The sequence below is a fragment of the Rhododendron vialii genome, chromosome 2a, assembly GCF_030253575.1.
Source record: "Rhododendron vialii isolate Sample 1 chromosome 2a, ASM3025357v1".
In the NCBI taxonomy this organism is placed as follows: Eukaryota; Viridiplantae; Streptophyta; class Magnoliopsida; order Ericales; family Ericaceae; genus Rhododendron; species Rhododendron vialii.
This window is the reverse complement of record NC_080558.1, coordinates 9,454,098-9,475,896: the sequence shown is the minus strand read 5'-3', so window position 1 is coordinate 9,475,896 and position 21,799 is coordinate 9,454,098. Positions and strand designations below refer to the sequence as shown.

The window sequence follows — 21,799 nt, the reverse complement described above, 5'->3', positions numbered from 1 at the left end:
CACTGCTTGCCGTAGACACAATGCTCACAGAAATCCAGTTTCTCAATTTTCTGGCCACATAGCAAACCCTGTTTGCTCAAAACTGTCATCCCCCTCTCGCTCATATGCCCAAGGCGCATATGCCACAAACGAGTCAAGTCTGAATCTGAAACCTTGGATGAAGCAACCGTTGCTGCAGCACCTAAAACTGTACTGCCCTGGAGTGTATAGAGGTTACCACGCTTCTGACCCTTCATCAGTACTAATGCACCCCTTGAGACTTTCAAAACTCCACCTTCACCGAGGAATTTGTAACCATGAGAATCAAGAGCACCCAGGGATATAAGATTTTTCTTCAAATCCGGAACATGTCGAACCTCAGATAAAGTCCTAACAATACCATCATGCATCCTAAGCTGAATCGTTCCTGAACCAACAGTCTTACAGGCCATGTTGTTGCCCATCAAAACTGTACCACCATTGACCGCCTCATAAGTAGAAAACCACTCTCTATGCGGACACATATGGTATGAACATCCAGAATCTAGAACTCACTCGGTATTAGAGCGAGAATCGCCCTCTGTAACTGATAACACATTATCTGACTCATCTGAACTTTCAGCAATTCCAGCAATTACTTTACCCCCTTTCTGGTCTTCTTTTTCCTTCTCCTTGAGTTTTAAACAGTCACTTTTCCAGTGCCCGGGTTTCTTGCAATAATTGCACTTTCCCTTTTTCTTACCTGATGATCTGGATCTTCCCCTATTACTCGACTCCACCCTTTCTGTTGTTCTTCCCCTAACAAACAAACCCTCCGCATGTGCATCACCCTCACCTGACACTTTTTTCCTCAATTCTTTCGAATATAGGCTGGCCTTAACATCCTCCATGGATATCGTGTCTTTGCCATACAATAGGGTTGTAACAAAGTGCTCATACGAAAGTGGTAAAGAACATAGCAAAATTAGGGCTTGGTCCTCATCCTCAATTTTACTATCAATATTTTTCAGATCCATAATAATACGGTTGAACTCGTCTAAATGATCTTTAACAGGTATACCTTCTCGCATACGAAACGTATAAAGACGTTGTTTGAGATATAACCTGTTGGTGAGCGACTTCGTCATATATATGCCTTCCAACTTCAGCCAAATTCCTGCTGCTGAAGTTTCTTCTTCCACCTCGCGAAGAACGTCATCTGCCAGACTCAACTGAATAGAACTCAGAGCTTTGGCATCCTTATCATCCCAATCTTCCTCTTTGATTCCAGAACTAGTCTTGCCTAACAAAACCTTGTGCAATCCTTGTTGGGTTAGCAGAGCCTTCATCTTTACTCTCCAAAGACTGAAACTGCTGCTCTGCCCATCAAACTTTGCAATCTCAAATTTAGCCGCCATAGCCACAATCGGAAACGAAACCCTAGTTTTTGCAACCTAAGGCTCTGATACCAGTTTGTTGTAACGAACGCTATGAATGCAAGCTAAGAACGAGAAATTGAAAACTAAACAAGAAATCACAAAGACACAAGATATACGTGGTTCCCCAAGATGGGTACGTCCACGGGCGAGAAGAGAGAGGATTCACTAACCAACGTGAAGAAGAGATACAAAGAGCCGGCTATAATCCGTAACTCTAGAAAGGCCACAATATGAAAGCCCAAAAGATAATTTCTAGAAGTACCCCAAAAGCCTTATTTATAATAGGCTACAAAAACGGGAACAACATAATTAACCAATGTGGGACTAAAGAATACAAGACATTCCCAACACTAGACAGAAAGTATACAATAAACAGAAGTGACAAAGACTCGGGAGGGGCAATTCAATCATTTACGTGCCAAAACTAATGGTCTTTGTACGAATTTGACGATAGCAGGAAATCCCAGCGAATAGTTTGTAAAGCAGGAGAGGTCAGAAACCTCAGGGGAGGTCACAGTGCAATTTACCCCAGCTTTTTTTTTTGGGTACTTCGGAAATTCATTCAAATACTAAAAAAAAACGCAAGATCACGACAGGAAAGGAAACATATAGTCCAAACCGGCCTAAAATGGCCACAGTAACTAATCTAAAACCCGCCTAACATTTTCGCCGTCTCTGATAAGGAATTTCCTGAGGGAGATGGGGATGTCCACAGCAACAATCATGTCTTCGTCTTGCTCTGCTCCCATGTGGGCAAGATGATCCGCGCATTGATTGGCAGTGCGGTAGACATGGTTCAGCGTCGTATCCGTGCGAATGAGGAGGTCATGCGCTTCGTGAATAATAACACGTGTATCCACTGATGCGGTGGCTTCGTCAAGCACCAAAACCTTGCTTTTCTTGAGTAGCACCGCCCGAGGCAAACCAGCTGCTGTTGACCCATACTCCAATTCTCCCCATTCTCTGTAACCTGCTGCAATGTTTGAAGCAACTTCACCCACAGACTCCCTTCCCGGTGGTAGACTTGGTCCACCATCATCCGAGTCATGGTGTAAACCCTCATTGTCATAATGAATATTTTCAGGATCCATCTCCTATGAAAAACTGAAAACAAAACAGAGAAAATTAATACACTAGAATATTAGTTAATAACATCTAAATAAGTTAATAACCTACATGTGCAGAAAACCTAGAATGTACAAATAGAGCAAAATAAACTGTATTCAAAATTTGAATTTAGGGCGGTAATGACTAACTTAGTAACCAATTTTTATTTCAAAATACTGACTCCATGTTTGAACCGATTGCAAGTAGCAACTAATTTTACCTCATAGTAAGTAGCAACTACCAATTTTACCACTACAGCAAATAGCAACTACCAATTTTGCTGCAGAAGTCTAAGTCTAGGCAATCATGCAGAACATAATTAAAATGCATATGCAAAATTAGCAAAATTAGCCGACAATTGGCAAAATTTTACCACTATAGCAAGTAGCACTGATTGCAGTTTAGAGTATTTGATAAGTTTCCCTTCGTCGATTACACATATAGAGACTTAAAAAAAACATGTACATCCCTGAAGAGAACATGTCACTGCACTAAAATTTTGTTTAGTATGTAAGATGTCACTGCACAATGTGGGCTACCACAGCCCCGGGTGGATTGGGGCGGCTCGAAAAATAATGTTTTGATTTGAAAATTTGATTTTGTGGAGTCACCAACCGGATTTATGGTTTGTCACCCGAGAAACTGTTTTGATTGAAAATGCCTGCTTTGAATTGAAAACCAGAGATTTGTTTGAGGGTTCGGAAGCCATGTTACAAGGGAGAAGGATTTTACGGCACCCCCCTCGCCCGATTTGAAATCCGTCTCTACTAAACATTTACGGAATTTTTTGAAAAGAACATTTTGTTGCATTAGACATGTAGCACGTACTGACAAGTATATCAAGTAAAGTTGTGTATACATATGCTAGTGTACAATGTATATTATTGAAATAATGCAAAATAAAGAATGATGCATGAAAAATGAAGATCAGTTTCTGAGATCACTCCCGAGCGCTTGGGACAGCACTCCTGAATGCTCAGGAGTTCTGCTATACCGTCCTGCAAACTTTGGTTAAACAGATGTACTAAAACAATTGAAAGAAATATGTGACAATGCTCAGCAAAAAGATTAAACATCCAAGAACTGGTCCTGGCCATCCAACCCATGCCTCATTGCATTTGAATTGAAAACTGAATAAGCTCTGAAAATACTAAGGTGTTTTATGTACTAACAAGAACATTAAAAGTGAATTTCCAAGGAAAATGTGGCCTTATCCTGCTGCTGACTATACATTACTTTTTGTAAAAAAAGTGAAAATGTTTCTGGAATTAGCTGGAAGCCTGCATTATTTTCAAAAACATAAAAGAACAGCAACTGGATCCACAAAACCTTCATTTCCCTTGAACATTCACATGAAAATGAGAAATATGGACAAAATCACTCCTAAGCACTCAGGAGTGCCGCAGAGCTTATTGAAAATTTTTTGTAACGACCTGGATCTTTGCCCTATTTTTTTTTTCGAATAAAGAAATTATTTTTAATCAAATAGTCTATAGTAATCGATTAATTATTTAAAAGTGTAATTTGATTAAACTAGAACCTAGATTAATTTTTGGTATTTAAAATTAGTTTAGCATATACATTATTAATTAGCTTATAACTATGTATAAGTGTGTCTATATATCTATAAAATAGATATTAGTAACCATCCCACAATTTATGGGATTTGGATACCCATCCCCCACCTATCTCTCCCTCTATCTCTATCTTTTCACTTATCCACTCCCCTTCAAACTCTTCCTAAATTATACATCTCTCTAATCTCTATAACATCCCACTCTCCTACCTTCCTCCACTACTCCCTCTATATTACTCCTGGTCCACTGCAAAAACAGAAATAAGAAAAGAGGGATCACACCCTTTCAATTTTCGTCCATATCACATCCCTTTGTTCACAGCCTGTTTCTTCCTAGTTGCTGTCATTTTTAGGCCTAAGTTTCTTCACGAATGTTGTAGAGGGCGTCGAGAGCTTCGATTTCGACCCAAGAATCACCCAAAACGGTCAAGGATTGATAGAGTTATCGCTGTTCAAAGATCAGTGAAATTTTCGGATTTCTGTTTCCAGACAGCAAACAGGACTTATGAAAACCCCCACTTTTCTCCTAGTTCGAATGGTTTTCGGGCTTTGACTTCTTCACAAAAGTTGTAGAGCATTTCAAGATCTTCGCGTTAGACACAAGAATCGTCCAAAACGGAAGAGGTTTGGTCAAGTTATTCCAATTCAAATTTGCTGCTAGAATACCGATCTTTCGCCGCCAAACGAAAACCCACCGGACTCCACCAAATCATTTTGTCCGGATTAAAGTTATTATAATCCTTCTCCTACCTCTCCCTAAGTATATTAATGTACTAAGAGGTTAGTTTTTATTATTAGAATCGAAAAGATTCGAAATTGAAATTGAACGAACGAAACCCAGATTTTTTCGAGAAGACACTGCTCTGTTATTAACCGTGATTGCTAATCACGTTTTTGGAACTGTTCACCAGTTGGAAGTTTTAAAACAAATGGCACAACAATTACAGTTATTCCCCTGGACTTCTTGAATTTATAATTTTGGCCCCAAGAGATGCGTTTGGGTGGTTTTAACTTACGTGTTATATATGAACGATAATGAGAATAATTGAATTGCCTTGGTTTAGTGTTAATTGAATATGATTCTTATAATAAATAAATAGAATGATGAAGGATTACTAGTTAAATTATTTGTTCGATAAAATTTCTCATTTATTTAATAAATTAAGGGCATTGGCCCAATTATGAAACTCTACGTGCTTTACTTACTCGCACAGTACCAATTGCTATGTTTGCTTTCCCATTAAAATATATCATGTTTACTGATTATGTTATTATGGATTCATGATTGTTGTATTGTTGGGTCGGACTTAGATTCGCTTGGTGATTTTAATGAGAAATTATGTCGACGTTGTTATGGTTAATGAAAAAGGAAAAATAGATGAAAAGTTGTGGGCTTAGTAGGACCTCAGGTATTGAGCGTAGCCTGGCAGGACCTTAAGGGTAGCCTGAAAGACCCGGTGTAGCTAGGGTGGCCAAACAGGACCTCAGGTATTGAGGGTAGCCTATCAGAACCTTGAGGGCAGCCTGATGGACCTAGAATTGTGAGGGTGGCCAAGCAGGACCTCAGGGGTAGCCAGACAAGACCTCAGGTATTGAGGGTAGCCTAGCAGGACCTTGAGGGCAGCCTGATGGACCAAGAATTGTGTGGATAGTCTACTAATACCTCGTGATATTGAAGGTAGCAGAACGTTTGAAATATGTTCAACGGAATTTTGAGTTTGAAAAAGTGATGGATACTATGGTGCAGGTATGATTATGAAATGTGAGATTCAAAAGAAATTAATTTAAAGGCTTGCTAATGGATTTATTTATTTAATGCTTGTCGTTTGATTATGAAATTTTCATATGAATTGTGATAAAGCTGCTTAGCTGTAAAGTAAGGGGTTGGTAAGGTTAGGCTTATTCTACTGAGTGAATTATCACTCAGAGATACGTTTGTATCCTGGTAAATCGGTTGCTTCGGGGATCAATTTGCCAGAATGTGCAGGATTCAATGGTGGAGCAGTTTGACACAGGAGGAATACTAAGGGCAGAGACCGAGTATGCTTGGGATCTGTATCAAGACTAGAGTCGCTCTGAAGTTATTTCAATAAAATGCTAGATTTTATTAGGGCTAAATAAGTATTTTTTTTTATCAAGTCAGTATCTTCCAAGAGAAGTCAGCTCAATGCTTATCAAACCAAGGTCTGCCTTTGAATAGAAGCTCAGTATTTTTTAATTTGAGTTGAAATAAAGAAATCCCTATGTTAAAGAATTTTTTTTTTGAAGAATAATAATTTATGCTGCCGATATTTGTTTAAAATATCGGGGCGTTACAATTTTCTTTGCAGCTCTTCTGCCCTTGTTTTTACGCCAAGATCATTCAACCATACATCCAGTATGAAGGACTGGAGTGGACTGAATGACCTCTCTCAGAAGGATAATAGCCCTTTTAGTTTGAAAAGTAGAAGGATTCTACCTTCTTGAATGAACTCTTGCTTCCTGGATGGACTTTGAAGGTGGAGACAGGTGGAAAGATTCCAGTAATTAGGACCGAATGTAACTCCTAACTTTCAGAATTTTCCTTGAAGTATTAGAAGTTGTTTTGATTTTTGACAAGGCTTGAAGAGTGATTTTCTTTTGCAAAGTGGATTTTTCTTTGAAATTGAGAGAGTGCAGGTGCAGTATTTCGTTGTGGTTTCTGGTCTCTCCAAAATACAACATAGAGGCTGCTATTTATAGACCAGGGGAAGGGATTTTGAATTTTAAAAATTAATTGGAAATTAAATAAAATATTTTTGGAGGGAATAAAACAACATCATTCAGTCTTCTGAATTCCCTGGTATAAATCACTGTAGCAAGGCCGAATATATTGAGGAACAGGGCCATGTACTTGTTGAAAAAGCTGAAAATTCAAATTCCCTTGGAGAATTTTGTTGACCTGAGCGCTCAGGAACGGATCCGAGCGCTTGGGAACGAGCAAAATTTGGGTTTTTGAAAATTAGTCCTGAGCGCTTGGAAATGGTTCTGAGTGCTTGGGACTCAATTTATTGAATTGATTTTAATTTTAAAGGTCCAAGAAGCAAAATTCCACCATAACCAGGGCTTGTATCAATCCAAATTCCTCATTGGGGGGCCACAAAGCCAAAAATTAAGGAATTTCAAGAGGTTCAAATTGGGGTGTCTACACACAACGGGGACAACAATAACAAACCACCACCTAATAACAAAATATTTCAAAACCATAATTTAAAGGTAAATAACAAATTGAACACAAACCACCACCTAATTTACTATTTCAAAAACTATCAGATCTGTTCACCTCTGGAGAGGGAAGTGAGAGAGGTACTTGTTGACGTCTAGAAAGGGAAGGGCTAGATCTGTTGACGTCGGTCACCGAAAATGAAAACTCGCCGTACACGTCTGTCACCGGAAACAATCTTAGTCGTCGAGTTTCAGAGACAAATCATTAAACGCGACAGAGGGTTTCAGTCGGGCAAACAAACTCAGATCTAGGGTTTCAGTCGGGCAAACAAACGACCTCAATCGACTCACCGCTAGACCACTACCGTCACCGTTGAGAGTGGAGAGAGTGAGAGAGACGAGAGTGAGATTTAGATGTTGAGAGTGAGAGAGATCGGATTTATCAGAACATTGCGAATTCCGAACATTGAGATTTCCGAAAGTTGAGAGTTAAGAGTGACTGAGGTTTGAGTGAGAGAGTGAGATTGTGAGAGACAGAGAGAGAATCAGAGATGTCTGCTAGGGCAACATCTCTTCCCCTTTTATATGAATGGTATGATCATGTGCATACGAGACACCAATAATCCATATGCACCAATAGCAGAAAATTCTCGTAAAATCCTATAATGCATCACTCGAGGGCCGCTCGAGCTGTTGTTTGAAAATCGAAACAGTCTATCTTTTATGTGGGAGAGATTATATCATTCCTGCCAAAAATGAAGTAATTTGGTTATCGTTATATGCTTGATTGTTTATAACGTTCATTTTCCTATTAATGAATCTACGTCCTGATGAAGGAGCTTTTAAAACCCGATAGACGCAAAAATTGGTGAGAGTCATTAAAACACAGAGAATAACAAAATGAACGGTATGAATCGTCATATTTGTTTTGCGATCGTGTGGTTAACGTACATTATATTATAGCAGAATACCTTGGTTCATAACCAACTAAGTTCGATGTATAGATTTGAAAGGTAGCTGCAGACTCTTTTTTTCGAATGTTCAATCTAAACCATTACGATTTAACGTCTTATCAAATTTATCATTCTCACCTGAATAGGTGATTATCGAATGTCGAAAACCACATGATCGGAACACATTCGGTGCTTCCAGAGGCATTAAAGTCCTATAATGCACTACTTGAGGGCCGCCTAAGCTATTTTTTAAAAATCGGAACCATCTAACTTTTATGTGGGAGGGATTAGATTATTCATGCCAATAATCAAGTAAAATGCTTATCGCTACATACTTGATCGGACGTAAAAAAAATTCAATCAAACAATGAATCAGTGTGGCGATGAAAGAGCTTTCAAAATCCGACGCACGAAAAAATTAGATCCCATGATTAAAACACTGGGCACAACAAAATGAACGCATTGAATGGTATCGATCGTCGTGATTGCATTGCGATTGTGTGGCTACTGCTTGATGGCCTCGTTTTTATATAATAAAGCTACATATTATATACTCCCTTCATCCCAAAATGTTTGTTCAGTTCGCAAAACGGAGTGTTAAAAATAATACAATTTTTGCAAGAAAAATTCAAAAGTTTTACAATATCTTACTAGATATCAATGAGTATTTTTTATTTGTGAAAAAAAATTTGAATTTTTTCTTGAAAGAATTGTATTATTTTTAAGTTATCGTTTTGCGGACCAGACAAACAATTTGGGATGGAGGGAGTATTAATTTTTCAAATCCATAACACAAGTTAATTGGTGGCATTGTGGTTTGTTTGTGTATGAAAGAGCCTAGGAACTTGGGTTCAAGTCTTAGTCCAGCCAACCTCTTTTAGTTTTTTTTTCCCCTTATTTCTACTATGAATTTTTTTTCTTTTTTTTTTGTTTGAGACTTTTTTTTCTTCTTATTCCTCGTTAGATTTGGGGTAAATAATATACGACTCTTGCACATTTCCTTTCATATTAAATTACTCTTGCACCATAAATATTTTGATAAGCTTTTTTAATTTTACTTATTATCTTGTAATGTTAAATTTACAAACCAAAGATCCAAAACCTATTCACTAACAAAAACAAAACAAATATTTTTTACCGAATAAAAATTGATAATTTTTTAAAGGTAAAAAAATGATTTTTTAAAAACTTGATTTTTTTAAGAAATTGTTTTTTTAAATTAAATATTTTTTACTAAATAGAAATTGTTTACTTTTTTTAAAATAATTAAAAAAAAAAGCCATTTGGCTTATTCAATTTTTTTTTCTTTTTCCGTGTGCCTCATGTCGTTCCCTTTCGTGCCCGTGTCGTGCCCATGCCTGTGCCCGGCTAGAACCGTATCGTGTCGTGCCGTTCCTATCCACTTTCCGTGCCCTTGCCCGTCTACGACTGTATCGTGCCGTGCCGTGCCTGGCCAACTTTTGTGTCGTGCCCGTGCTGTGCCACCCACTTCCGTGCCCGTGTCGTGCCTCAGGTCCACTAAGACTGTGTCGTGTCGTGCCGTGCCAGGCCAAAACCGTGTCTATGACGTGTCGTGTCTGTGCCCGTGCCGTGCCGGCACAGCCCATTTGACACCTCTAAATTGGTGTAATTTGTTATCTTTATCGCAGATATTCGGGGGATGTCCCTTAGAATTATTTGCGCATCTAGGTTCACATTGCTTGTTTTGTTGTGGCGTACGGAATCACATTTTTCTTGATCTGGTACGGAATCACATTGCCTATCCGTTTTTTTGTAGCAGATTGGTTGTTGCGGAGTAATTATTCAATAGTCTCAGAGTACCACGTGGCATGTCCACGTCGTGCTCCCAACCAATAATGTAGCGGTAAGTCCACACCTTATGTCTAGCTTATCGAACAATGATCCACATCAGGTACTGGGATTGGAAGGAAGATGAAAATCTTCTCCCAACGGTGTGACATAATCGGGTCAACATAGCGCTCATATTTTGTTCCAATGTCCAAGTCTCAAGCTATATGCCTCCTGTACACTGTATATTCGGTTAGTTTTTTTTAATTTCAAGCTAATTTACCACAAAAAAAAAAAAAAAACAATTCTTGCTGTCAAGATCTTATAATTTGAATGAAAAATTGAAAGATTATATCGAGCGCCTACACTTATTTTATTAAGCTAATTCTTCAGGAGCCCACTCAAAAAGATTCTACTAGTTCTTGAATAGATTATTGTTTATCTTTTCTATTTAATTATATCTTTCATGTGGTTTGAGGATTATAAACCGTCTAGTAACTCAGATATTCGACAATGATGTTGCAAGTTTTGAAGTTTCGAAGATGTATAGAACTTGGAGTTGTATTGATCGAGACTGATTATCCTAACACTTAATCTTAAAAGACCGGACAAAATCCAAATGCTTGGAGGGAACAATTAGCTAAAGAATGCACGAGGAGTCTAGTGTCTACCATCGAACAAGGATTATTGTATAGCGGAGTATATGAAATCCAGCCTTATTAGTCTATGTGCGACTTGAGGACTCGGTCACTGCATGCCAACAAACAATATGTGCACCATACACCCAAAAAAAAAAAAAATTACGGAACATTACAAAAATAGGAAACTTGTTCCGAAAATCAACCACAACACAGTAAATAGAATCCAATGAAATCCAGAAAAAGCATGGAGAGGTATGGCAGCTTCATAGATCACCACAAGCCTCAGCCTTTACTAAGTGCAGTTACAAAGCATGATGAATCACCTTTGAGTATCTATCCCCACCAATAACGACTTCAGTGTATGGATCTCCACTTCCATTAGGTAAGCTCTTCAGACGAGTACTGCTAATTTTGCTCCCTTAGCCCTCCAAAAGTTTAATTTGATAGGAGTTGAAAAGTGATGATACAAGGAATTGCCTCCAAGAGATTAATTTGACTGGAGTTGGTAAGCGATGAGACAAGGAGACACAAACTTTCAGATGCAAGGAATTGCCAACCTTCAGCCTTCGATCGCTAATTAAGTGCAGCTTCAAGCATATCCGTAAATTAGCTCCATCAATAACAGCTTCAATAGAGAGCCCCACAAATCTCTTAGCCCTCCGGACTGAGGAGTTGAAAAGAGAAACAGAGCCACAAACCAACACCACAACCAACCAATCCCAGATATGAAGCAACAGCTAGCAACCACACAACCCACCCATTGGCACCTAAAGCAAAAGAACAATATCTCTTACCCAGCTTGAACAATATCATTTACTCTAAACATGATATCTTCCATTAAAAAGTTGCAACCACCCTTACTTCTTGTCACGCAAAAAGCAACCCTGGCATTGATCAGCTCAATAACTTCCACCCAAACCACTGCTTTATTCTCAAAGAACAGTTGATTCCTGGCATTCCAAATGGACCATATCACTGCGAAAGGTATCAAAACGAAATTAATCTTTTACTGTCTTCTCCAAGAATGGACCTACGCAAGTTGGCCAACAGGACTTGACGTCGAGACCTCGGTGGATTTCGTCACCAATGAGAGTGGTAGATTTCGTCGGAGTAAATCCAAGAGCGAGAGGGCGTTGTAGATTATATATATATTATATATATGTGTGTGTGTGTGTGTATATATATATATATATATATATATATATAGAGAGAGAGAGAGAGAGAGAGAGAGAGAGAGAGAGAGAGAGAGAGAGAGAGAGATTGGAGAGAAGAGGGGAAAGAGAAACCCAAACAAACCTGAGAAATTTTTCGGTGCCCCTGAAATTTTTTACAACAAATGTAGACACATCTGATTACCAAGGGGGCAAAAAATTTGATGACGTTTGTGTGATATATTTGAAAGAGTGTAGGTATATAATTAAAAGTTGGTAAACACACATGAGCTATTGGAATTCAATCTCAACCATTGCAACAACTTATCTTTTGTTAAAGTAGGAAAAATGTAGAAGTATCAAAGGAAATTAACCAATATTCGACATCCTCAAACACACATTTTACAACTTTATAGCTTAGTCTCTCCAATTCTTTCATAAAGAAAATGTGAACTCAACAACTCTAGTGCCAAAGCACATCTCAACTTTAAAAGAAAAGGAAAAAAGGAAAAAAAAGATATTAGATCGAAAAAGACTATGAATATATGGTCTGCTAAGTTAACAGAGGAAGGAAAAGATAGTTACAGAATCATTGTTGCTAGTGATGACGGTGGTTTCAATGGGCACACTTTCTTGATTTTGCATTTGGGGATCGCATCGGCAAGGGGTTGATAATTTGATGTTCTCTACAATCCAATTCTTCGATCCTCTCAGTTTTCCGTTCACCTGTTAAATTTTGCCTGCATTGTTGCAAAATGTTGTTAGAGTTCTAAGAACAACAATAGATTTGTACATGCACGCGATAAAATCTAATTAAAGAGATGGTAGAAACACGATAAAATTTGAACGCTAAATTAGAAGAGGAAAAATCTCTGCTTGACTATAGCAATAATCGATAGATGTAGATACGAAAAGAATTTCAAAATTAAGACTTACATTTTAGGAGAGGTGTGGAAACGAACTTATTAGTAGGAGATAAGACTTACATTTTAGGGAAATTAACAATCCCAAACAAAACCCTCTGTTGGCCAATAATCAAGTAATATAGATTATGCTAATCTGTTTTGAAAACCAACTTAACGATTTAATCTTATATCCAATCAGGTAAAGCCACTTGGTGCTCTTACAGCTTCCCTCACAAGTACACCCTTTTACTACTTAATATGAAGTATAGATTCGCAAAGTTTATATTGCTTGAAAAAAAGTAACTATTGTTTATGAAAGAGTAATACACATGCATCCATAGAGCCAATGCCAGTTAGGAAAGCACAGTAGAAAAATGTAAAACCAAAAACCCAAACAGTAAAGGGATAACAAGAATACTTACGCATTTGGAAAATTGACATCAAGTAGTTGTCCTAATGTGATCATGAGGAATGGGTTCTGCAAGTGTGACTTGTGTTTTGATAGAGCCACAGAAACTTGTTGCATAGTGGGTCGGCACTGCGGGTTGGGGTGCAAGCATGCAAGTGCTATCTGTACAGCAAGAACCACTGCTTCCTCCTCCTGATTCCTTGGTAGTGGGAGCCGTTTGTCCAACACGTCCTTCAACAGAATACCATAAGAAGATGGTGGTGACGAATCCAAAGATGATGAAGAAAGAGAAGACATGAGATCCCCTGGATGCCTCCCCATTACAACTTCCAGTGTTAAAACTCCAAAGCTGTAGACGTCTAACTTTTCATTCACCTCCATTGTGTAAGCAAGTTCTGCCCAAGGAAAGGAAGGGTACAACAAACAGGGAAAAAACTTCTGAAAAATTGTAGAGGAGGCTTAGGAATTAGCATATTCAACATAAAAACACGACACTATATTGGTAGCTAAGATGAATTGTGCAAGTACCTGGAGCAGCATATCCCAAGGTGCCTGCAAAGGAAGTCCAATTTGATGAGTGCAGGTTTAGAAGTCTCGCAGTTCCGAAATCAGATAGATAAGCGACATCTTCTAAGTTTAGAAGAACATTCTTGCTCGATATATCACGATGAATGACCCGGGGTGAACATCCATGGTGCATATATGACAAAGCATCTGCCAAACCTTTAACAACATTTATCCTCTTAACCCAATCCAAACTTAGTGCTTCTTCCTCACAGCTTAGTTTCTTGTCCAAGGTCCCCCCTTCCAAGAACTCATAAACCAAAAATGAGTGTCGTGGATGTGAACAGTAACCCAAAAGCCTTATGATATGCCGATGTCGTATCTCTGTCAATGCATGAATCTCACTCATAAAACTTACCAGATTAGCCAACTCGCCATCTTGGGAAGGAGGGTACTTTTTTACAGCGACAACTTGACCACTTGGCAGCTCAGCTCTGTAAACAGTGCCATATCCACCTGCTGCAATGCAATGCTTATCATTGAAATCCTCCGTCGCTTGGATTATGTTTTCATACACCAATTTTCCATCGAAGCTCCAAATCTCAAACAAATCTTTATTACTTGCTCTGTTTGGCTCAATTTCGTTGTCTCTCATTTTGTTGCGATGGATCAGGAAAGTCATAGCAACAATAAGAAATAAAATACCCAACAAAGGAACTACAACTTGAAGCACAATTTTTTTATGATTTCTCCCTTTATCTCCATTGTTCTGCTTTAGTGAGCATGGCATCAAACTAGTTTTATTGCCACATAGTCTATCATTGTTTCGATATGCTTGAAATGAAGCATCTTCAAATGCTTTTGTGTTGGGCAGAGGACCCTCCAAGTGATTGTAAGATATGTCAACCGACGTTAAACTTGACATCCCGTTGAAAGAGAAAGGGATTGAACCAGACAAGAAGTTGTGGGAGAGATTTAGTATCTCTAACCTTTTCAAGCTCCCAATCCCTGATGGTATCTCACCTGTTAATAAATTAGTTCCAAGATCGAGATTTTCAAGAGACTGCAATTTTCCTAATTCAAAAGGAATACTTTCCCTGAGAAGATTTCTGCTCAATTTCAAGTTCAGAAGATTCACACAGTCACCCAACTTCTTTTGAATAGGTCCACTAAGATTGTTTCCAGACAAGTCTAGATGCTGAAGACTAGACAGGCTTCCAATTTCTGGTGGAATATCGCGTGAAAGTTTGTTATTGCTAAGAGTAAGATTGAACAATAAAACCAACTTTCCCAAATTCTTTGGTACCGCACCAGCTAGATGATTTGAAGAGAGGTCGAGTAATCGTAACTGAGTTGCTCTTACAATTCCAGGTGGAATGTTTCCAGAAAGGTCATTGTTGGAGATCTTTAGGCTAGTCAGATTGGGAAACTGATCCCATTTGTGCCAAAGATCGCCATAGAAATTATTATGACTGAGATCTAGATAATCAAGGTTTGGGAATGCCTCAAAAACTTCTGATAAATGCCCCGTCAATTGGTTTTGATCAAACCTAACACGACGTAACTCACTGCAATTTCTTAAGCTATTCGGGATACGACAAGTTAAATAGTTATCTGCTACGACAAGTCGTTTGAGGGATCCATGAGCGAACATATACGGCGATAGATAACCGGTGAGCTTGTTGGAGCTTATATCAAGATCCTGTAGATATCTAAGACTGCCTATTTCTTGAGGGATAGATCCAGAGAGAGAGTTCCAGGAAAGGTACAACACTGTGAGGTTTGTCAAGTTCCCTATTGAAGCGGGGATTGATCCCGTGAGATTATTCGTTGACAATTCAAGATCAATGAGAGATCTTAGCAATCCTACTTCTTGAGGGATAGATCCAGAGAGAGAGTTGTCGTAAAGGTACAACGTTGCCAGGTTTGTCAAGTTCCCTATTGAAGCGGGGATTGATCCCGTGAGGTTATTCTTGTACAATGCAAGATCAGTGAGAGATCTTAGCATTCCTACTTCTTGAGGGATAGATCCATAGAGAGAGTTCTCGCGAAGATACAACATTTTCAGGTTTGTCAAGTTCCCTATTGAAGTGGGGATTGATCCCGTGAGGTTATTCTTGTACAATGAAACGCCAGTGAGAGATCTTAGCAATCCTACTTCTTGAGGGATAGATCCAGAGAGAGAATTCTCGTAAAGGTACAACGTTGTCAGGTTTGTCAAGTTCCCTATTGAAGCGGGGATTGATCCCATGAGATTATTCTTGTACAATACAAGGTCAGTGAGAGATCTTAGCAATCCTACTTCTTGAGGGATAGATCCAGAGAGAGAGTTCTCGTGAAGGATCAATCTTGTGAGGTTTCTCAAGTTCCCTATTGAAGCGGGGATTGATCCCATGAGATTATTCTTGTGCAATACAAGGTCAGTGAGAGATGTTAGCAATCCTACTTCTTGAGGGATAGATCCAGAGAGAGAGTTCTCGAAAATGTACAACGTTGTCAGGTTTGTCAAGTTCCCTATTGAAGCGGGGATTGATCCCGTTAGATTATTCGTTGACAATGCAAGATCAGTGAGAGATCTTAGCAATCCTACTTCTTGAGGGATAGATCCAGAGAGAGAGTTCTCGTAAAGGTACAACGTTGTCAGGTTTGTCAAGTTCCCTATTGAAGCGGGGATTGATCCCATGAGATTATTCTTGTACAATACAAGGTCAGTGAGAGATCTCAGCAATCCTACTTCTTGAGGGATAGATCCAGAGAGAGAGTTCCAGGAAAGGTACAACACTGTGAGGTTTGTCAAGTTCCCTATTGAAGCGGGGATTGATCCCGTGAGATTATTCGTTGACAATTCAAGATCAATGAGAGATCTTAGCAATCCTACTTCTTGAGGGATAGATCCAGAGAGAGAGTTCTCGTAAAGGTACAACGTTGTCAGGTTTGTCAAGTTCCCTATTGAAGCGGGGATTGATCCCATGAGATTATTCTTGTACAATACAAGGTCAGTGAGAGATCTTAGCAATCCTACTTCTTGAGGGATAGATCCAGAGAGAGAGTTCTCGTGAAGGATCAATCTTGTGAGGTTTCTCAAGTTCCCTATCGAAGCGGGGATTGATCCCGTGAGGTTATTCGTGTACAATGCAAGGGCAGTGAGAGATCTTAGCATCCCAATATCTGTCGGAATTGTTCCCGAAAGATGATTGATGGACGCATTAAGAGATGCGAGTCTGGAAAGGCTGCCAATCTGAGAGGGAATGGTCCCATATATTAAGTTGTTGGACAAATCAAGTTTCACTAGATGTGGTAACGAAGAGAAGTTAAGACTGGAAAGCGTACCTCTTAAACCAATACTGTTAAGGGTTAAATTGGTTACTTTACTGGCGTCGTTGCAACCGATTCCGACCCAAGTGCAATGACTGCTTTCATTCCATGATGAAAGGAGAGATTGGCTTTGATTGTCAAGGCTAGCTTTCCATTTCAAGAGAGCGACTGCTTCGCTTTGTTTTGCAACTGTATTAGTTGCAACGGCGGAATCAGATGAAGAGACAAATGGAATTAGGATGATAACAAAGACAAAGATGATTATGGAGTGAACTGCTTGGAAATTGGGTGCTCTTTTAGGTTGGGATGCCATGGTTGGTTTCTTACGACAATTAATTAAGCTATGAGTGGCAGTTGTTGCATAGAAGGATCGATGAAAGCTTTAATTAAATGTACGTCCTTTGTATGGGGGGGACTATTTATAGGAACGTGTACTAATTAATATCTACGACTTACGTACGCTTCCATTTTGTGGGAAAATGTGGCTCCATAGCAACCCCCGTACGTAACGATCGAAATTTCTTCTTCATGACTCATTAGTCAAGTCGTCTAGCTCTCTTTTTTCCTTTTCTTTTCTTCTAATTAATTTCCTGCTCATCCATTCGCCCCACACAAAAATCACAAGTCAAGTTTGCCGATCCCATAAACACGTCAGATAAAGTTTCAAAAATCATGCAAGATACTATATATGCCAATAAACATGGAATCAACTTACCATGCGTGAAGGGGTAGATTAGACGTTGGGCGCCCGGGTCACTTTTGATTTTCCTAACTCAAGGAAGTACTGATAGTCTTAATATCTACAACACATATTTTCGATTTGTGGAAATTCTGCAGTTGTCTGAGCCAGAACGAGGATGACTGATGAGAATAATTAGTAGAAGTGGTCGAAATTGATCGATATCAAGGGGCATGTGCAGCCAATTAACGTACGTGGAATATTATATCAAATTACTACACAGCATTTGAGAAGAACTGGGAGCTTTCAGCCAATTATGATCACCATAAATGTTCTAAGCCCCCGTAGACTTGACTATATATGGTATCTATTTTGGTCACCCCTCCTCTTCCCTTGGAGGCCTTTGGGAGGCAAGAAGAGAGGTCCAAGATTATTCAAATGCTTTTAACGGCTATTAGGTAGCCTGTTGCAATTCACAACAACAACGTGTAGCGCAACCTATAATCTATAAAAAAAATTGAGGTATTATTAACTTTTGTCGATACAAACCAATAATCTATAAAATAAAAATTAATTTTTTAATTTTAATTTCTTTAATTTGTCGATACGAACCAATAATCTATATTAACTTTTTAAATTTCTTTTGTCGATATGAACCAATAATCTATAATAAAAAAATTGAGGCATTATTAACTTTTGCAAAAAAATCATGCAGATAAAAAAGGTGATGTTATATTATTAAGATAAAAAGAAAGTGATCCTGCAACATTGCTCCCTCCATCCCATATTGCTCGCCCTTTTTAGGAACCGTCGATTTTGCACGCAAAAATAACATATTTATGAGTTTTTTTATAAAAAAATTGCATCAATTTTTTCTTGTCAATGAGATCTTTAAATTGCTGCAAAAATTTTGAAAGAAAATTCGTGCTAATACATTACTTTTTCTAAAATACACGGTTTCAAAAAAATGTGAGCAATTTGGAACAAATGGATTATTAGCTTTTACATGTCTGACTTGCTTCTCAAATATTTAACTTTCTCCTTGGAAACAACGCCACTTCATTGGGGGCAAATGGTCTAGCCAAAACCCAAAACTTCTGTCCAATAAATTTTCCCCATCTATATATCTCTCCACTCATTTGTCTAAAAAATCTAACTCAAAACCCAAACCAAACCATGTTTTGGGGATTTTAGAACTATAATTATTTTATGTCCCCACCACTGTCCAGTAATTTCCCGTAGTTGTTTCAAATCAATCATGAACAAAAATGCCCTTTTGAGATGCTCCAAATTGCACACAAATTGGACTTAATTGTGTCATGTAATATGTAATTGGCTGTGTATTATATGGACTTTTATTGCATGGAAAATAAAAGGTCTTCAAGTCTTCGGCTGTTACTGTGAAAGAGGAGTGATCATCTCCAAAAAGGAAATTCATTAAGGTGTTATGCATTCCAGTGTGAGCTAGATTAGCTGCAGCACTAGAGTGAGTAGCAGGCTCCCCACCTAGCTGGACAGTCTGATCTTAATCGAGTATGCATAGTACGTTGTAGCATCCATGCTTCCCGAGACTCCAATTTATATTGGCTAATAACAAGGGTTAAGAATATGCTTATTTTTTGATGCTTATCAATACAGTTAAATTTGTTCCCGGCCTGTTGTTTTCTTGAAGCTTTGGGCCCTTTTGCCATTCCATGACACTCTCCACTGGCTAATTAATTGTCATGGGACGACTTGAATTAGTATTTTTAAGGCTATCCCCTCCTGTACGTACCAATCGAAAACGACAGAGGGGGCAGAGAGGCTTCCAAATAAACAATTTGATTGGCAAAGAAACAAAAAAGATTATTCTTGTTGAATTGACAACTAATTAAGATCAACAATAATAACTGTTACAGTTGTTTCAATCTCAAGTGCATTAAAAATTTAGGTAATGCAGATTTTCGATAATTAACATTTTTTTTAACAAATTCTCATACAAAATTCCCACAAATAAACTGTCTGTCTCTGTTCGACATCTCATTTTGTTTTTGGGGAACCATATAAAATCATTGGAATGCTGTTAACCCATTCTTGAAAATAGACTTGAATAATATCACAAAGCAGATCAAGGCTTTAACCACAGCTTTTAAACAAGTCAACATTTTTTATTTTTTTTAATTGATTGATAAAGGAAACAAAACTCACACAGAATGACACGTTGCTGAAAAATTTCATGGTATGGAGCAGTAATATTTATAGGAACACGATTCATCACATAAGCAAATCGCAAGCTTGAGATAAATATAATGCGTACAATGAAATTTCCATCACACATTAGGTCTTCCAAACTTTCTAATCTATTCTCAATAACAACTTATCGTGCATGGACGGGTAGACTTGAGAGGAAACAAGACAAAAAATAATTTTCCTTAACACTTTCCTTTCCTTTCCTTTTTTTTTTTTTTCCCTCTTTTCTTTTGCTTTCTTTTCCCCATTTTCCAAACAAGCTTAACTTTCCTTAGTCTTTTCGAACTTTAAAGTCCAACAAGGAATACGAAACAGAGTCTTCCAACCATGATATAACATATTACTGTGACACCATAGAAAAATCTACAAAACAAAATGATTGCCATAGAATTCACACTCAACCCTCTTGAAGGGTTGGAGTTTTTCCACGTCCTTCATTCAGATTTTGTCTTTCTTTAATTTTTCCCCGTCAAGCGATGGATATCCATCGAGATAGAGGATTCTATCTATTGCAATCTACCAATCGTTTCCTATTAAATTGGGAAAACTTAAGGGGAAAGACTAATGGGGAGACTAAGGGGAGAGACCAATGGAATGACTAAGGGGACAAAGACTATAAGGGAAGAGACTAATGGGAAGACTTGGAAAAAAATAGCGTCCATACATGGAGTGAGATTGCTCCAGTTTATCCCGTGGAGTACTCAATTTTGGAGAACCACGTAATTCTCTGTGTTAGTGTCTGTGTGTGTGTTTTGGCTTTGGTTTAATTTGATCCCCTCCCATGGCCATAATAATTGGTATCAGAGCGTGGGTAGCAATCAACACCCAAGACCGAACTTGATTCTGTCTCTTTTCGACATCTCATTTTATTTTTGGGGGAACCATATAAAATCATTGGAATGCTGTTAACCCATATAAAATGATTTGACTATGGTGGCTATTTTTTTTTTTTATAACCGGATGTCTGGGATATCTTGCTCGCACCTCGACTAATTCCGAGGCCCTGAAGGTAATGACCAGGCATAACCCCCAATGGCCCAAGGACTATGATGGCTGTTGGTTGCCTTCTCTTCCCTTGGAGGACTCTGGGAGGCAAGAAGAGATGGCAAAAATTATTCAAATGCTTTTAACAGCTATTATTACTAATAAAGCTACGTCTACATAGTAAATTTTCTCTCCAATTATTACTCTTATTTCTCTATCTATTTCTCCATTCTTATTATCTCAAAAACCTCCCTCAAACCGAATCAGGTTCTACTCGTTTACAAACTAGCTGCATTCGAACTTGAGTTTTAGACTCGTTTGGTACGTAAACGAGTCGAGTTCGAATGTCACAAATCCCGGATCAGCTCGAACATTAAATTTTCATCGTATGGAGGAGTGAGTATTTATAGGAACATGGTTAAATATTCATCACATATGTAATTAAATTCAGAGCTTAATTTTGAGATAAATTGAATACATGCATACAATGAAATGAAATTTCCATCACACATTAAGGCCTCCAAAAAAGTTCTAATCAGTTCTCAATATCTACTTGTCGTGCGTGGTGCATGGGGTAGACTTGTCACTTTTCTAGTAGGATGGTAGGTGCAGCAGACAATGACCACAAGGGAGGAACAAGTGTTACCATTGGGCTACAAGCCCGTTGGAAAACAGACCGAAACCACTCCACAAATTCCATAACTTCAATTCTCTGTTCTTATCGTTGTGTTTCTGCTAGTTTTTTTCTTATGAAAGGGTACGAACATGGTTGTGTTTACTGGGCAGAACATGGTTGTGTTTACTGGGCAGTTCCACCGAGTGGTGTGCACGGACAAAGGTTTTAAATAACGGTTTTGGGGCACGTAATCGTAACGTTTGAGGTGTAACGGTATCAGGAGTATCGAAAGATACGTATTGGGAATCGGTTGTCATGATCGTGAATTTTTAAAAATCATTTTTGAGGGAAAAAAAATTTTA

General features: G+C 38.4%; 1 protein-coding gene across 4 annotated transcripts; it reads right to left on the bottom strand.

Annotated features, from left to right (window-relative positions):
- Nucleotides 1–10,667: 10,667 nt before the first annotated feature.
- On the bottom strand, nucleotides 10,668–16,938 carry LOC131318158 (probable leucine-rich repeat receptor-like protein kinase At1g35710). Of its 4 annotated transcripts, none has more exons than XR_009197530.1 (4): nucleotides 13,639–16,938; nucleotides 13,120–13,505; nucleotides 11,507–11,620; nucleotides 10,668–11,432 (listed from the first exon to the last, which is right to left on the bottom strand). XR_009197530.1 is itself a non-coding variant. In XM_058347960.1 (3 exons), exons 1-2 carry the CDS (start codon nucleotides 16,772–16,774, stop codon nucleotides 13,120–13,122), a joined length of 3,522 nt encoding a protein of 1,173 aa, XP_058203943.1. In that variant the 5' UTR covers nucleotides 16,775–16,938; the 3' UTR covers nucleotides 11,419–11,620. The 4 variants fall into 4 exon arrangements, 2 of the variants coding, with proteins under 2 accessions (XP_058203943.1, XP_058203945.1); XR_009197529.1 differs by having other exon boundaries at nucleotides 10,668–11,412; XM_058347960.1 differs by having other exon boundaries at nucleotides 11,419–11,620.
- Nucleotides 16,939–21,799: the final 4,861 nt, after the last annotated feature.

Coding starts and splice junctions, on each gene's coding strand:
- LOC131318158 (XM_058347960.1), bottom strand. CDS start 16,774: ATGCTAAGATCTCTCACTGCCCTTGCATTGTACACGAATAACCTCACG. Junction 13,506..13,638: donor CTTGGGATATGCTGCTCCAG/GTACTTGCACAA, acceptor TTCCTTGGGCAG/AACTTGCTTACACAATGGAG.